The 18,915-nt window shown below is 41.1% G+C and overlaps 1 protein-coding gene across 1 annotated transcript in view; it reads right to left on the bottom strand.

Annotated features, from left to right (window-relative positions):
- The window catches only part of SYNPR (synaptoporin), a 332,343-nt gene extending 316,207 nt beyond the window's left edge, over nt 1-16,136 (bottom strand). Inside the window, exons 1-2 of the mRNA XM_079114437.1 lie at nt 15,853-16,136; nt 15,666-15,731 (exon numbers count right to left, since the gene is read on the bottom strand). Coding sequence (XP_078970563.1) covers nt 15,666-15,731; nt 15,853-15,870 — 84 coding nt within the window. The 5' untranslated portion in view covers nt 15,871-16,136. The remainder of the gene's footprint in view (nt 1-15,665; nt 15,732-15,852) is intronic.
- Nucleotides 16,137-18,915: the final 2,779 nt, after the last annotated feature.

Genomic DNA, 18,915 nt, shown 5'->3' with positions numbered 1-18,915 from the left:
ATCTCCCATTACGATGTTCTGCTCTTCCCAAATACATATCGTTATCCTCTGGAGAATCTCTGATTGTCATTTAGGTTGACACATTTTAATAGGGTCATTAGAATTAAATGGTACAGCATATAGAAAATGTTTAGCACAGGACCTGGAGCACATTAAATATACGATAGATATTAACAACTGTTATTTCACAAAGAGGCCAAGGTAGCCCAAAATAACCACACACAAGGCAAAGGCAGAGGGTGTATGTAATGTTATCTCAGCTAATTCTGACCAAGTATGGTCAGAATGTTTTCCAAGAAAGAGGCAATGCCCCTGGCATCTGGCAGAGGCTGAATTAATTTTATTTGACTACTTTTCTTGCTATTTTATTAATAGGGTCATTTTCATTCAAAAGCTAGATCTTCCCGAGATTTCTCTGATGGTACAGTGGCACCTATACATTGTTTTTCTCTCGAAAGATTTATGAAATTTCCAAGTGCCTCAGATCAGTTCCCAAAGTAGGTATGGCATAAATTGGTGGGTATCTGTCTCAACCACACATATGCATGAACTGTGATTTCAGAAAGGTATGGAATAGGTACTAAACTTAAGATTATTCAGCAAAAGCAAAATAATATATTAGTAAGATAAATAAAATGAATTCATAACTCAGACAAAATACACATACAATGGTAAATTTATCTTTTAAAACTATATTATAAAATATTTTGACATTCAAAAATGTATATCTCTTTCTACGTAATGAAGGAAAGATAGGATTTGTCTCTTTGTCTGAGTCAGAGGATAACAGCCTAAATAATTTCCCAATGGTAGAGTAGTACACTGACCTAGAAAGTCTAAGGCAGCAGCTTATATAAAAATTCACATGAGCAGAAGCGTGTGTTGGGCAATCTTGGCTATAGTTTTATAAATTCATTCTGCTTATTAACATACTTCCAAATCAAAGTCAGAATACAAATAATTGTTATGAAAAATGTGAAATCTCATTGCAAAATTAAAAACATATAAGTTCATTCAAGACTTATTTCTTTCAATCAAATGGCAATACATTTAATTGATCATCCCCACACTGGAGGGCAACTTGATAATTCTTTCTAATGCCTGAAAATGTATAACTTTTGGAGTAAGCAATTCCACACCTAGAAATTATCTAAGTAAATAATTATGGAAGTACAGGAACCATTTATCTTTAAGGAGGACTTTCTTGTAGGTCTTAAAAATACTATAAAGTATATTTGAAAACTACCTAAATTAGGGATTAATTTCTAGAACAGGCATACAGTGTAATAACGCACAGCCATTGGAATTATGAAGAAAGAGACTTTTTCCTAATGGCATGGAAATACAATTTATAATATCCTGAGAAGAGGAAAGCAGTTGACAAAATACACCCATTCTAAGGAGCCATGTAGTACAGGTTGAATTGTCCCCATCTGTCCCTGAGGATTCATATTGAAATCCTAACTCCTAGTACCTCAGAACGTGACTTTATCTGGAAACAAGGCCATGGAGATATAATTAAGATGAGGTCATACTGGAGCTGGATGGGCCCCTAATTTAATAGAACTGGTGTCATATAAAAAGGGAATTCTGGACACACACACAGAATGCCACGTGAGGAAGGGGGCAGAGACGGAGTGATACGTCATCTCTATGTCAAGGCTAAAGCTTGCCACGAGAAACTAGGGAAAGGCACAAAACAGACCCTTCCTCATGACCCTCAGAAGGAATTAACAGTGCTCTGTGGCAGACCTCTAGCCTCCAGAACTGTGAGAGTTGAAGCCAAGTCAGTTCAGGGTACAGTAATGCACTGCTGAAGGACAGGGACACATTTTCATAAGTGCATCATTACTGTGCAAACATCGTAGGGCTTACATATACCAACTAAGGCAGTTACATTGTCACTTGCAATGTAGTCTAATTGAACCAACATCATGACAGTGTATCACCGTACCCACGATCAACTAAGGTGTCCTTAGGTGGTGCAAGATCATACTTTGTTATATGGTAGAGACCTAGCAGATTAATAGATCATCTTGGTGGGGAAAAAGGGTATATGTAAACAAAAACGTCTAGAAATACACTTTTTAAAAATATTAAGCTCAGCTGTCTCTTAGATAATTTTTATTTACTAATTTTTGTGATTTTAATTAATAAACATTATGCATAAAATGGTTCTAAATAACATTTCCAAAATAATGACATTCACCAATTCTCAAATGCAATCACACATATACTTGGTATGTTTGGCTGCATGGCAGGCGAGGGAGAGGGGGAGATTGGACAGACCTGGTTTGAAATCCTGCCTTGGTCACTTACCAGCTATGTCACTTTGGGCACATGTATGGCATCAGGTCATTGTAAGATCTGAATGAAAGAACATATAGTAGATAACATGGACGTAGTGCAGCCTGGTACACAGCAAGTACTCAGTAGTTCGTAGCCCTGCTAATGTACTTCTATTGCTTATGAGCACCTAGTCCTTTTTTAAAATAAAGAAATTGCCATTGCCTTAAAAGAGCTTCGCAAAATCATGGTCACATTGCCAATGACTGCAGGAAGCCTGGGGTTCCAATGATCTAGGACTCCATGCTCCGATCTAACCATTCTTTCTTTGCCAACCACACCTGCCAAATTTTACTGTCCCATTCAAATTCATTCCAGTTATGTAGACTTGCTTTTCAGGACCATAGTACGAAGAATACATGTGTACACATATATGAATGCACACGCATCCACACAAGAGAATATCTACTGCAGGAAAAAAACTGAGATTTTCCAATTTTTCTTTCCAAACTTTGCAGTAAAAAAATATGTGGGGGAAAAGAAGAAAAATCAGCATATTTTGAATATTTCTTATGTGCCAGCACTCTTTACAAATGTCATTTAATGAACATGGTAATTCTCTCTGGCAATTATCATTATTTCTAGTCTTATAAATAGGAAAGAACCAGAGAAATTAAGGGGTTCAAGGTCACATATCTTGTCAGTAAGGGAGCTGACAGACAAACATGATATTCTTTCTAGAATCAAGTGGGAATGTAGTGGATAAAGGCAGATGTGTGTGTGTGTGTGTGTGTGTGTGTGTTTTCTCTAAAGAAACCATTTATGTATGTATCTGGAGGGAGCAAAGAGAGAAAGAGAAAGAAAGAAAAAAACTCTTTGCATTTAAATTTATACACTGTTGCTAGTAAATGTATCCATTCCCTCCAGAATAGCTAGGGCTTAATGGCACTATCAATTTCACAAATTTTTCTTTTCTTTTCTTTTTTAAACCAATAGTACACATTAAAAAAAAAATTCAAATGCATACCCTGGGTGATTTTTGCTTTTCGTTCAAATGCTTCATAAGTAAAATCTATGCATCTGACAACAAAATTTTTTGCCTAAATTCCAGTTGATGAAACATGAAAATACACCTTCCCTAATTCCTCAAACAACAATAGTGCAGATGAACATTAAAAGAGGACACACTGGGCATGGCTCTCCTATAGGACAGATTTTCTAGGTCCCTGATATTTAGTTTTCTAGATTCAGGAACTATCAACATTTACCGAGTCCTCAGAAGGGAAATTTTTTACATGCTATTTTATTCCACAACTTTGTGTTATTGATGTTTATCCCCATTTCACAAACACATCTTTAGGGTAAAATCCCTAAAAAATCTTGTGGCCAATTTGCCTATGAACATATTCCAAGTCTGTGACTAAGCCCACACTTCTGTGGCTCCAAATCCAGCACATTCTAAATCACAGTGATAACACTACCCAACCAGTCAACCTCTCTTCCATTGACAATGTCTCTGGAGCGCTCCATGCTTCTCTTGGATCACAGGCTCATGTCTTATAATTTTCTAGTATCATTTTTACCTTCTCAGTTCTTTGGACCCCTGCTTCTGGAAAGATCCCAGCAGGAGAGCCAACTATCTATCAAGTGCAGACCAAAGATCAGGTACACTCATTGCAACCAAGCAGCCTCAAGGTAGACCAGATGGATGTGGGAGTACTTCCTGTTGAAGCTACATGGTTTGTCTTCTGACACCCAAATCCTTCCAAATTACACATCCAAAGAATTGCAGCTCACCAACACACACACACACACACACACACACACACACACTATACAGAGAAAATGAGTTTGCTTCCCCATCATCCATGATGGAACCTGTTTAAGCATTTACTAAGAATCCAAAAGGAATTTAAGTGTTCATGATCTCACTAAATATCCAGATCCCTCCTGAATTCTACAGATGTCTTTGTAGGTGTTGCTGTTTAGATGTGAGGTGTCCCCCAAAACTCACATGTGAAACAATGCAAGAATGTTTGGAGGAGAAATGATTGGGTTATGAAAGCCTTAACCCAATCAGTGAATGAATCCCTGATGGGATTAACTGAGTGGTGACTGGAGGCAGGTGGGTGTGGCTGGAGGAGGCGGGCATTGGGGGGTGTGGCTTTGGGGGCGTGGCTTTGGGGTATATATCTGTATCTGGAGAGTGGAGTCTCTCTCTCTGCTTTCTGATCACCATGTGAGCTGCTTCCCTCCACCACACTGTTCTGCCATGATGTTCAGCCTCACCTCCAGCCCCAAGGAATGGAGCCAGCCTTCTATGGAGTAAGACCTCTGAAACTGTGAGCCCTAAATAAACCCTTCCTGTTCTACAGTTGTTCTGGTTGGGTCCTTTTAGTCACAGCAATGAAAAAACTGACTCAAACAGTAGGCATGTGTCAACAACACATTTCTGAATTTGAATTTCTTTGTAGATGGATCAGTGAATGAATATTTTAGTTAGAAAAGATGCATAAGGTCAATAACATTTTCTCAGGGAAGAAGAATATTTTTCAGAAGTAAGAAGTTCCCTCAGAAGGTTTCGACCAATCTGGACATTAAGAGGGCATTTAAATTTTGCTTTGTTCTCTGGTTGTATGAGATGGTAGAAAGGGAACTGACTTTGGAATGAGAAGAACTTTAAAAAAATTTTAAATAAATTAATTAAAACAATTTTTTTTTTTTTTTGCCATGTTGGGGATTAAACCTGGGGCCTTGTACTTACAAGGCAAGCACTCTACCAACTGAGCTATATCCCCAGTCCAAAACATTTTTTTTAAAATGTGGAAGACATTGATCTAAATATATATATACATCATATGTATATATATTATATGCATATGTATATATATATATATACATACTACATATGTATACTTTCCCCCTGATGTTTTCAGTGGTGAAATCATTCAAAACCAAGACTAGGAATAACTGAAAAATCTGTATAATGGGAGACAAAGGAAACAATGATCAAGTACACAGGGTCTGGCATCCATTTGCCTTGATTCTGATCCTGGTTCCATGCCATACTAGCTGTATGAATTTAGGGAAATGGTTTAATCACTCTGCTTATAAAGGAAGTCATTGTTTAGTCCTTTGTAAGTCATTCAAAACCAAATGAAATAAAATCTCTATGGCATTTAGTAAACTGCTGGTCTCTGTGCATTAGTATTAATATTAATTGGGTATGGTTTAGGATCCTTTCACAATCAACATTCTCCTGGTAGGAAGATAATAGAAACAAAACCAATGTAACAATAGAATAATAAGCAATCTTTATGTTTGTAAAGTGATAGAAACTTTGGGAATGTTAATTCTATTTTAAAATATGTCCTTATCTTTAAAAAGCTCTTCTTCAGTAACAAGGAGTGGTATTAGGGACCAGACTTTGCTGGGCATTTTACTAATTTCATCTTACATAACCATCACAAGCAACCACAAGTTGTGACTCTTACAATCTTCATTTGATGGCTGTGGATTCCCAAGGATTGGAATAATTATGTAATCTGCTCAAAAGTCATGACTGGTTCAAAAATTCAGAATCCCTGTATAAGACAGATTCTAAGCCCATGCTTCTTTAAGCCCCATGGCATCTTCCATGTTTTTCAATTTTTTTTTTTCATCAGTCAATTCATCCTTTCTTCTCCCTCAAACAGTTCTAACCCAGGAAGCAAGCTGATGCCTCTTCTGAGTAATCTGTTTTCTACCACATTAATAAACATGTACACACAAAAGTAAATGCAATAATTAGTGTAGTCTTCTAACCTTAATGGCCAGAGCTGAGTTAACCTAGCAACATACCAATAAAGCTGCAGTACATGGGCCTTAAGGGAAAACCATTTCATTCACAAATGGCCTGTCTTATCACTAGACATTATTTCTTTTAGAACATATTTCCACTGATGAACAAGATGGTGTGGATACACAATAAAAGGAGGAAATAGACGTACTTTGGATTAGATAGAGTGTAATGAAGGGAAGTGGGGAATGGGAATAGAAAGACAGTGGAATGAAGGGGATGTCACTTTCCCATGTTCATATATGAATACATGACCAGTGAAACTCCACACCATGTCCAACCACAAGAAAGGGAAGCTATAAACCATGTAGGTATGATACGTCAAAACACATTCTATGTCATGTATAACTAAAAAAAATAAATAAATAAAAAAATTTTTAAAAAGATGGTGTAAATTGGTGGATCCAAAGTTCTATCCCTTTGAATATTGCCAGTGTGACTCCAGCACATGATCCCTCAATCAGAGAGAATTTCAGGAATGCCGGTCCCCAGATCCCAGAGCTCTATCAATGTCTTGAGAAAATTCCCTGTTTCTTTACTGAAGGAAACATAGGTGAACAAGATCATTTCTTCTTCTACCAGCTATGTAGACCTCTCACTGGCCTGCTACACCCTTCATGAAGAACTGTCTCTCCCCCTGCTCCAGTCCAGAGGGGAATTTTTGAATCTCATGACTCTTTTATTCAGCATGCAAGTGATAGGACAGCAGAAGCCATCTGACCTAGAAGCAACCAATGCATAGAGTAGTTTTTGACTTATGATATGGTCTGGGGCTGAAAGTTGTATCCAAACTGAAAGAAATGGTTAGCTGGAGCAATCACAGTCCTTCTGTTAGGATATCAGATAAGAATCATGGAAAGAATGAATGGAAAAAAGAAAGGGAATAAATATACTGAGAGGGCAGCAGACCAGTAGCCAAGACACAATAATGGCTCACCTTCCTCATTGCCTTGAACCCCAAGATACAAGGACTGGGTCTGTTTCAGTGCATGCACTTATTTCAGTGACAATTATCCTTCACAGTGGGTACTGGTACAACAGCCCTCTTCCCTCAACAGCACAGTCAACCTATGTGAGTTAATCTCCTCCATATCCAAGACTAGCTGATAAACAATTATTTCAGTGGGAGTTCTTAATATTCCTCTTCCCATTGGATTCCATGAAGGGGAATTTAGACCCCATCTAAGGTGTTCTCTAAACTCCTTTATTCGATCTTCATTTTCTTTCTTCATCTCCTCACTTTCTTCAGCCAATACTTACTAAGCATCTATTGGGTATTTTGGTGGGATTTGTATCTCCTGGAGAGAGCCCTTCTAGATGCCAGCTTCTGTGTTAGATACTTAGATTGTGCTGATGAATGATCAAATGAGATCCCTGTCCCCATGGAGCATTTAGTGTGGTTGAGAAACTAGAAGGTAGACATGTCATTCATGAGTGTTCCCTGGGATCCATCAGGAAGTGACCTCATCTAGCAAGACCCCCCTATTTGGTGCTATCCACATGGATACCTGAAGGGAGGAGAGAAGTTCACCAGCTAAGTGTGATTGGGTGAGAAGCAAGAGGGACAGTGTTCTAAGTAGTGGAAATAGCATATGCAAAAGTCCATCAGACCAGTGAGAAACCATCGTGGGGACCCCCAAAATTCAAGAAATGTGAAACATGGACAGAGCAAGAAATTGGCCTTTGGTCAGAGAGTTAAAAGGGTGAAGGCAGACCCCCCTCCCATCTTCCAAGTTTGGATGACTGATTAGTTTCAACTGGAAGCCTTGTTCATTCATGTAGGTTCCAGACAACAGAGAGTGTGAGGGAGGCTGGAGGGTGGAGAGTGGGTGGAAAGAACTCACCAACTCAGAGAGTAGAGATTGGGTTCCACACTCACCATGTCTTCCATCCAGAAACTATCTTATGTTATTCAGAGGCACTTAAGTTGGGGGGAAAAAAAGTAATTCTTTATCATCATTACCACCATGATCACAATTTTTTCTTTTTCTTTTTCTTTTCTTTTCTTTTCTTTTTTCTTTTTCTTTTCTTTCTTTTTTTTTTTTTTTTTTTTACTTTTGGAGGACCTTTAATAGTTTACCATGTGCCTTTACAGACTGGATCTCTTTTAAAGTTCCCAGTGCTATAGGGAAGTAGGCAAGGGGTATTCTTTCCAATTTTCAGGTGAGGAGACAGGTTCTTGACAGAAGCTAAGCTACTAAAATGAACTAAGTGCAAATGCAGCAAAAGTCAAATACATGCCTGCAGAAGATTAAGATTCAATGGAAGCTCGTGGTTCTAAACACATATTCATGGGATTTTGTTTTTCTATGAATGCATGACTACTTTTCTTCTGGCCTTATAACTGCATCAGGGAGAGATGAGAATCCTCTTGGCCACAGAGAACTAAGGATGATGTCTCTACTTCAGCATGATTCTGGGGGTTCTGCTCTTGTTCCTATCTAGGACAGTCCCAAAGTCATGGAGCACCTGGTTAGTAGGTACCCATTGCTGACCCCATGAGGACCTTCATCTCCACTCTGGAGAATTCAACTGGACACACTGTAACCCTTTCAAGTATAGGCAATTGCCTATGGACTATGATTTGAGGAAGATCAGGAAAATTCTCTCTCTATACTTCACCAAAACAATCCTCAAGACTCACTGCCTGAAATTCTTCCATTGGATTTTCTCCTTTAGGTTCAACCCTGGCCCTTCTGGAATGTTCTCTAAAATCTGAATATTCCAAGAAGTAGTTCCTTGGAAAGTCACTTGTCCTGTGGTAAAATAAGTCTAGTAGCACCAAGGCTGTCCATCTAGACTATAGAGACTGAGGGACTCAGAAGAGATGAGCAAGGGTGCATACAGCTTTCCTACTCTAGAGACTCTCAAAGGTCTAACTTGCAAGAAGGTAGCCCAAATGTCCCAAATCACCCTCTGATGAATTTCTCCTTCTGCCTTCTTCATCATCACCACAATTGGAAAAATCATTTTCACTTTTATAATAATGTATTGAGCAGTTATTTATAGCTGAGGAACTGTGTGAGGTACTTTGAATGGACTAAGTCATTGAATCACTACAGTAATCTTTAAAAGTAGGAAGTATTTTTACCTATATCTTATAGATAAGAAAAGTCTAATAAACTACATAACCTGCCCAAGGTAGCCATGCTAGTAAAGGATGATTCAAATCCATAGGAAAAGTTCCTGGACCCTTCTCTTTTTTTCTGACTTTTGGGACCAAATACCAATTGCTTTAATAAACTCAGAAAAGCATCAAGTGCAGAAGTCACTCACTTGCTGGGGAGTTACTCTCTTATTGTATATCTGTCAATTCAGAGTCCATTGGCACATGATTTTTGCCACCAATTGACAGGCTAGAAAGTTATCATTAATGTAGCTTTAAATTACATCAGATCATCAATGGCAGATTGCTGCTTATGATTTGAATTTTTATATTAGAATTCCCTGTCTTGCTGGCATGGTGGCGCATGCCTGTAATCCCAGTGGCTCAGGAGGCTGAGGCAGGAGGATCACAAGTTTAAAGCCAGCCTTGGCAACTTAGCAAGGCCCTAAGAAATTGAGTGAAAACTTGTCTCTAAATAAAATAAAAATTTAAAAAAGAGCCGGGGATGGGGATATTGCTCAGCAGTTAACCCACAGATCTGGGTTCAATTCCTGGTGCCAAAAAAAAAAAAAAAATCTGCCTTGTTTATACTTGGGGGAATAAAAATCTCATGTACACATGTTTTTAACATAAAATGAAATTAAATTCTTGGGTTTGTAATCAAAATCTCCTGCACATTCTAAATGAAAATATACTGGTTTTTAATTGAAATTTACTCTACCTTGGTCAATTAATAGCCGACAAAAAAGAAAGTCAAATACACGCAATGATGTCTGTTCAACTTGTCTCTATATACAAACACTCCTTGGCATTTTCAGTAAAGGCCTCAAATATATAACTTAATGGGTGAAAGAAACCGGAAACATGGGATAACATCTTCCTTTTAAAGTTTCTTTGAGGATTAGGGATAAGAAAGAGCAAAAGGCTGCCCTGCGGGAGGGAGAGGAAGATTGTAGCTGGTAAGAGAATATAGTTTAGAGTGAGACGGCTTAAATCTTGGCTTTGACATTTCCTCCAGTTTTGTTGCTGATGAGTTGGTTAACAACCTCAAGCCCCATGGTGAAATGTTAAAACCCCACAGATCCAACATGCTGATGTATGGATGGCATCATAATATAGGACTTCATGTGAAGTCAGTATGAGGAAGGTAGCTACTGTCACCTCTCATGAGAGGTTTAAAAGGGTGGCTTTTATGACATGCTCCACTTTGCTATCACTAACACGAATCATAAGTGTTACCTCTTAAGATCAAGAAAGCAATATGGTGCTGCTTGGAAAACAGCTCAGAATTTAGGTGTAAGAATAAAGACAAGAGAACTGCTAGTGCTTCCACTTAAATGAGGTAGGACTGTATCTCCTATACCAGATGCATTGCATCTCTGGATTAGCTGGTCTCCCTGGAGAGTCACAGAGGCAGCAGGGACAGATAGAATGGAAAGGTGAAGAGCAGGAGACATGGCAGAACTGATCCAGCAAAATTAAGGTTGGAGCTGGGTGTGGTGGCGCTCACCCGTAATCCCAGCGACTGGGGAGGCTGAGGCAGGAGCATCTTGTGTTCAAAGCCAGCCTCAGGAAAAGTGAGGTGCTAAGCAATTCAGTGAGACCCTATCTCTAAATAAAATACAAAAGAGGGCAGGGGATGTGGCTCAGTGGTTGAGTGCCCCTGAGTTCAATCCCTGGTACCAAAAAAAAAAAAAAAAAAAAAAAAAAAAAAATTAGAAATGGAGATCAAAGAATTGGAGGAATCAGGCAAATTGACCCAAGCAGCTGCTTCTATAATGGCAGAACCTGGAGCTGAAGCACTGTACTAGAAGATGACTGAGGACATCATTTGGGGGAAGGTTAAACCCTTCCAGTACTGTTTGGAATTGCACCGAGGTGGTCCTAAACACTGCAGATGTGATATGTCCTCCGCTTTCCTTTTCACACGCACCTACGTGTGCAAATCCAGAAGGAAGAAAGACTATGTTAACATAATTATTTAAAAGGAAAAGAAAAGAAAAAAAAAGACCAAGGGACCCCTGCCCAAACATTGATGAAAATAAGAATGATCTGTACAAGACAAGACTGTGTCTACGTAGATGTTTGGAGTAAATATGAGAAGAGGATAAATTTGATTTTTTTAAACCAATTCTAAAATGATGGTGTAAGAGATGTGCAGGCTTTCTTTTATCATTTGGGAACAAATGGAACAGACCATCAGAGTCAGTGCTATGTCCCGAATTTCTGTTTTGACCCAAAGGCTAGTGAAAACTCCCCTGACCTAATTTAAGTGGAGATTAAGGAGGTGGAATTTTTGCCTGGAAGTCTTCAAAATTGGCTAAAGCTTTTCCCCAAGGCTTGACATTTATAGGTTATTAAGACTTTAAATCTACTGGATCCATCAGCCTTCCTAAGGAAAGAACATATACAGAAAGTACATTTTCCCCCATAAGACCCTAAATCCAGAAGTAAAGAATGCCTTGAGAGGTAATGCCACTTTCTATGGCCAGTCTATAGGAAATGATTTAAAATGTGCGTTATCTTTAAGAAGCACTCATGTGCATAACTGTTGGAAGTGAGAGGCCTGTGATTCTGCCTGCAAATTCTGTTTTTCTCCAGCTTCACCCATTCTCTCGCCACTGTTCACCAAATAACACCCTTTAAAAAAAATCACTTTTTCTGAGTTCAGTGGTATACATCTGTGCTTTCCTCTATGCTCATGAAAATTCCACACATAATACACTCATGCAGAAAACCATACTTTATTTTTGCAAAAATCATATTGCACCCTGTATACTAATTGGAATAAATCACTCTCGTGTTGATTCAAAGAATGAATATTGAAAATCTTATCAAGTGCAAAAAATAAAATTCATTTTCTCTTATGTAACAATTTTATCAAATATGTATTGACCTCAGTCAATGAGTATTAATTTCATTCATTCTTTTTTAAAATTTTTTATTTGTTCTAATTTGTTGTACATGATAGTAGAATGCACTCATACTTTTTGATAGGTCATACATAAAGGGAGTATAATTTCTTATTTTTCTGATTATACATATTGTAGGATCACATTGATCATGAAATCATATATGTACATGAGGTATCATTCGTTCTTTTTAATGGCAGTATAATATCTCATGAGGTACATGAGTTATACTTAAATTACTTTTTTGTAATGGATTTACTAGTTGTTTCAAATTCTTTTCACTTACAGATGATGTTGCAGTAAATATCTTTGAACATATTGCTATAATCTGAACATTTCTGTCCTCTCCAAAATTCACATCTTGAAACCTAGTCCCCAAAGTGAAGATATTAGGCAGTGTGCCTTTGGTAGGTGATTTGCTTATATGGATGGAGCCCTTGTAAATGAGATTAGTTCCTTCATAAGGGGTGATGAGACCAGAGTCCTTCGCTTCTGCCATGTGAAGATAGCAAGAAGGCGCTATCTATGAACCAGAAAGTGGGCCCTCACCAGACACTGAATATATACCAGCATCTTGATCCCAGATTTTCAGGCATAAGAATTGTAAGAAATAAATTTCTGTAATTTACCAGCTACTCAGTTTATGGTGGTTTGTTACAACAGACCAAGAGCACTAAGACACAAATATCTTCACATGCACTTTTATTTCTACAGCATAAATGCTAAAAAGAAAAGGATGACGATCCTTTAGACTTAAATCCTTAAAGACTTTGGAGACTACCAGCTTTCAAGCTACTCTCCATTGCTCTGTAAAACTTCAACAAAAGCAGAGAAACAGGAATGTTTTAAAAGTTGTTATTTATGATCAATTGACTTTTGCTGATCATTTACTGCTTTGTTGTCACTATGAAAGGAACTGGAGAGGGAAGAAGAGATAAATGGAACTCATTTTGTGGTACTAAGAGATTACATTCAGCAGAGGTGTGGTGGTACATGCTTGTAATCCCAGCAGTTTGGGAGGCTGAGGCAGGAGGATTATGAGTTCAAAGCCAGCCTCAGCCACTTAGTGAGGCCCTAAGCAACTCTGTGAGACCCTGTCTCTCAATAAAATACAAAAAGGGGCTGGGGATGTGGCTCAGTGGTTGAGTACCCTGGATTCAATCCCTGGTACAAAAAAAAAAAAAAAAAAAGAAAAAAGAAAAAAGAGAAAAGATTCCATTCCCTTTCCTTTGTCAATAACTCCTGCAGAGAAAGATAGCTCAAAGAAACTCCTGATGCACACAGTAAATACTGCCTCTCTCTCTATCCACTTCTTTAAACATTCTAAGCCTCTAACATTTTTTCTTTCTTTCCTCTTATGTCTCAGACATGGGTCTTTTAAAATGTAGATCAATCAACTAATTTATCTGACTATGAAAGTTTTCTTTGTCCATTATTCATGCTTTCTTGCACAAATGAGTCTAATGATGGATTTACAAGAAAAAAAAATCAGAACCAAAACCCCTTCATCTTAGGGCCTTGGGAATTCTAGAGAAGAGAAGAGCTGCAAATATTTTAAATGTAGTAACTTCATTTCTATTACCCCTCCCTCCACACACACACACACACACACACACACACACACACACACACACAAGAAAAATACTCTACTGCAGTATGACTTGGTGTGATAAATTCTCTGAACAAATGAATGAATAAAATGCAATGGAAGCCCAAATAATGGAATCAATCATTCATTTTGGGGTAGAGTTAAGGGGAAGGAGTAAATATGAGAGTGATCATCATTGAGAAGTTAACATTTAAGCTGAGGTAAACGACAATTTTTTTTTCCCTAGATTTGGGGTACGAGGGCATTCCAAACAGTTCGAAAAAGAAATAGCAAAAACACTGAGCTAAAAAAGAGCTTTTGAGTTTTGAAGGGACCTCCAGGTACTGCTCAAGCTAGTGTTTCGTTAATATTAGTGTGATAAGAATTATCCAGGTGTCTTGCTTAAAATGCAGATTGATGGGCAATATTTTGATTTGAGGTCCAGAAATCTGTGATTTAAATCAGCTCAACCAGATTGACCCCACTTTGAAATATACCAGTAGAAAGCTGTGTGCTGAGGTGTAGAAGTATGTGAAAGCAGAATATGAAATAACACAGACTAATATTTCAGGTAAGTGACACGCGAGACAGTCAGACATTATGTCAGAAAATGATGTCAGGTCTTTGAACTTTGTTGTGAGAGAGAATAACGTTGATTTCCAAAGCCACTCTTTCAGAGAAAAGGGTGATTGAATGGCCAAGTATTAAGTTTCCTGGGCTGCGAGCTTTGCTTGTTTTGTTTAATTTGGTTGCAAGTGAAATATTATCAGAGTAGCGAGCTCAGAATCTGTAGTTCAAGCATTCCAAACACTGTCTGGATGGATGTCAAACTGATCTATTTGGATATTTTTATTTAGAGCTACAAACAAGGCACATGTGATTATCTTGTAGATCATACATGTCAACAAGCTTCACAGTTGTGTAGCCAAAGCCAGATACGGAGCTAAGGTCTGGGAGCGCAGAGCAGGCTCTTACATAATTTCTCAGCTAGTCACTGTTAAGGCCTGTGATTAATGCTACATGACGGGCTTTGAACTTTCTGTTCAGATAGGTTGGCTTCCCTTTCAGAGCTCCCAGCGAGAAGAAATGTGTGACCTGCAGATTTCACTCTGAATAACTGTCATCTCAGCCAACCACACAGACATTGCTCTGTGCCCCCCCATGAGTAACCATTTCTGTGTCTTATTCCTCCGTCCGGAGACAAATTGCCATAGGACTCTCAAGGTGGTTTTTTGAAAGAGGATAAAACAGAAGAGGAATATAACTTCCTACAACCCAGTCACAGAAATGCTTCAGAAAGAAGGCTGGTGGCCTCTTCTTGGAAGTACCCAAAGAGCCGCACAGGATTGGCCAGAGCAGAGAAGTTGCACCGGGAGGAAAGGGGTCCCCCTCTTTACACCAACATCTTGAGTAGCATAGCACCTGGGTCCCTCTAGCTGGAGTTCCCTGGGAGCAGCCGACCACAGTCGTGAGGAGGAGCTGTCCCAGTGCTGACCAACTTTTCCATCTTGGACAAGTCCTCCTAGCTGTAACATCTAAGCCCTGAGACCCCCTGACCTCCCCACACACCTGCAAAGGTCTAAGTGATTCTCTGGTTTCTGCCAAAGCCCCGTGGCAGCTTTGCCCACTCCCTCCCCATCTCTCGAAGAGGGAAGAGGCTTCTTCCCACAGCCCCTGCGCGTTTGCCAGCTGTGAGGTGAGATGACACTTTCCTCAGGCTTCTGCAAGGAACGCATCCACATTCCCGCTTCCAGCCACGGCCCCTCGCTCCTGCTTTGCCACCCCAGAATGGCATCGTGGGAGTGGGCAGGACTCAAGTAAGGGTGTTGAAGACCAGGCTTTGAGCAGAACCGAGCAGAGAGCACCGCTCCTGACCTGTCCTCCCCTGACACTTGGGTGCCACCGTCCCCTCCCTGTGCACATACCGCTACTCACCAATTCCAGGGCTCGCAGGAAGGCAAGGGGCTCCTTTAGCGCCCGGAAGGTGCCCGCTGAGGCCAGCTTTGCATGAAGGAGACAAGAGAGAAAGCAGAAGCGTGAGGAAGGGACTAAGGGCACGTCTCCGGAGCCGCGGGGTCCCCTGCCATTCCCGCGACAGTCGCCCTGCCCAGTCCCCTCTTACCTGACTCACGGGGTCCATGACTCGCCCTCGCTGCGTCTTCTCACCCACCGCTTCCCTTTTAGGTGAAGTTCTTTCGACGAATATCAGGGTCAGAAGGGTCTGGAGGACCAGCTGGAGGAGCGAGGCCCGGGAGCAGCCAGGCCAGGGCAGGGGACCTGGGAGAGCCGTTGCCCGGCGCCAGCTCGCTGAGCTCGGCTCCCTTCGCTCTGCGCCCCGGAGCCCAGCGCCCCGGGAGGCCAGCTGAGCCAGCCGAGGGGCGGGGAGGGAAGAGCTGGGGCAGGGTACAGGCAACAGGGGAGGGGAGAGAGCCAAGCCACCAGGGGAAGGCTGTCATTGGCCAGCCGCGCGCTCCGAGGGGAGGGCGAGGAGGTGGGCGAGGCAGAACCCGCAGACATTGGTCCAGGCTCAGGCGCGCGCCGCTGCCCTCGGGCTCCGGGGAAACTTTGGCGCTGCCGTCTGGGAAGAGCGGGCTGGCTTCGTAGGCAGGGCGGCTGCCCGCTGGAAGACGGCGCTTCCAGGCGGGAGAGAAACCCCACGCCTTCCCCGGGCATGGGTGTGAGTGCTGGAGACTCCTGACCGCCAGAGACTCTCCGCTTATTCGCTAGTCCTTCATGGAACGGCTGTCGTGTATCCAGACTCTGCCAGGTGCTGGAGTCGCTCGGAAAAAACAGAACCTGCATTCCAGGGGGCGCGGGAGTGGGGGAGGAAACGGCAACGCGGTCTGCACCAAATGCCGCGAGTGAGCACAGGTGGTATGGGGCTCCCGGCAGGTGCATCCGCCTCAGCCTGGAGAGGGAACCCGGACTGGGAAAGCCCTGCTAGAAGAGAGGGAGGTGGAAACCAATGAAGCTTGAGGTGGGACCCTGTGTCAGGCAGGTGAGCCTCAGGGCCACCTGTGAGATACGGTGCACATTTGTATGTGCGCTTTATTTTATTTTTCAAAGACACCGATCAGATTTATTTAGGAAAGAAGATACATGTTCAAGGGAGAATTCAGGTTGGAGAGGGGCGGGGGAGGGAGGGAGGGAGGGAGGGAGAGAGAGAGAGAGAGAGAGAGAGAGAGAGAGAGAGAGAGAGAGAGAGAGAGAGAGAGAGAGAGAGAGAGAGAGAAGGAGAGAAAAGAAGGAGGAGAGGTCTTTGAAATACACATCCAAAGGGCTGGAGATGTGGCTCAGTGGTAGAGCGCTTGCCTGGCATGTGGGAGGCCCTGGGTTCGATCCTCAGCACCACATATGAATAAATGAAATAAAAGATCTATTGACAACTAACACTATTTAAAAAAAAAAAAAGAAGAAGAAATACACATTCGAGGGAGAATGGGACCATCTTGAGGGTGAGAAACTTTGGGCACAAAGCAAGGAACACACGTTCAAAAGAGAATGCTGGTCACCTCTGGAGGGAGAGACACCCTGTTATGCCCATCTTAGAAGTAGGAACCAGATTAATGAGTCTGAGTTAGCTCAGGTAGAACAGCTCATGGAGGGCTAAACAGGCACTGAAATTCAGGGATCTTTCAAATCCATACAGGTTCTACTGAGATCCTTTACCAAAGATCCGATCCCCAAATGAGGTTCCCTAAAGTAATCCCAAATAGGACTCCAACTGTCCCCTCCAAAATTACTCAGATTCTTTACTTAGAACTTAGTGAACAGTGATTCATCTATTTTCCCTCTTAGTAGTCTAACATGGACGAATAAAATAAATGACAAAAAGAACAACTGAGTTCTTTCTATGAGCCAGAAACTGTACTAAAGGCTTTATGAACATTATTTCTTCAAATAGTCACAATGGGATAGTAGTCCTATTATTCCCATTTTACAGATGAGGAAATTGAGGCTTATCAAAGGGAAGTGGACTGCTCAAGATTGTCAGATAGCAGATAACAAAGATAGAACTGAGTCAGAGGGAGTCAGAAAAGGAAAAGAGGGAGGAAGAGCAGGTATAATGAGGAGGAGAAGAGCTCTTATCCACTACCCTGAGGAGCTATGTCCCTTCCCTTCTCCCTCTGTTTGGACTGGATTCCATGTATGCAGTGGTCTCCCAGCAACACAGTTAGTCCATCTGTTTACTACAAAGGTTTGCCAAAAAGGTTTGGAGTGTGTATGTCTACATGGGGGTGGGGTGTGTGCAGTTTTAATACTTAGGAGTGGGGGGAAATATGGAAAGGAAGAGTTTGCAGTCTGGGAGGAGAGACAGCAGGCCAAAATTGGGTAAGAAAGAGACCTTCCAGTGCAGATGCCCCCTGCCCATGAATTTCGTTCGAGAAAGACTAGCAATCTGGTGAGCAGGAACTCCAACAGGCCAGTTGCACCATCTGCAGTTGGCAGTGTGGTTCCTCCTGATCTTCCTACATGCAGATAGAGTCTAAAACAATTGGAAACCGTTGTTTCCAAAATAAACCATTATGCAACTCCAGGGGGATGTGGGTGGGGGGACTAGCATCATGAAATGTGTGCCCTGCCATTTTATGTTAATGATCATATGGGTGAAGTTACTTAACTCCCTTAGGATCTCAGTTTGTTTGTTTTAATCTATAAAATGGAACCAATAATATTGACCTTAGTTAGTTGTTATGCATACTTGATGAAAGTTTGTAGAGAGCATATCTAGAGCGGAATCTGGCACTTCGTAATCTCTCAAAGTTTCACTTCTCAACCAGAAGCAAAGATGAGGACTCCAAAGTCCATGTTGGAATCAAGGTAGATAGTAACACTGTGCTGTCGTTCTCTCTGGTGCCCCTCCCTTATACAGATCCTTGCCTCTTTGAATCCAGGAGTAGCCTTGGACTCGAGAAGTAATGAGTGGATTTCTGGGGAGAAGTTTTGAGAGCCAGTCATCTTGCTTATTTCCTTCCACTATGATGAATATAAAATAATTTCTGCCTGGAGGCTACTCTGGCAGACTGGGTCCTGATACAAATGTACTGAAGAGCAGAGCTGAACCTAAAACTTGGACATGCAGCTGAGCCGGAAGTACCTTTGGAGTATAGGAGATATTGAAGTCTTTTATTACAATTATGCAACATAACCCAAGATGATTGACAACACACATCTGGGGGCAGTG

The sequence above is a fragment of the Sciurus vulgaris genome (genome assembly GCF_902686455.1).
Source record: "Sciurus vulgaris genome assembly, chromosome: 16".
Lineage (NCBI taxonomy): Eukaryota > Metazoa > Chordata > Mammalia > Rodentia > Sciuridae > Sciurus > Sciurus vulgaris.
Note: the sequence above shows the minus strand (reverse complement) of the source record. Positions and strands in the feature narration are given on the sequence as shown.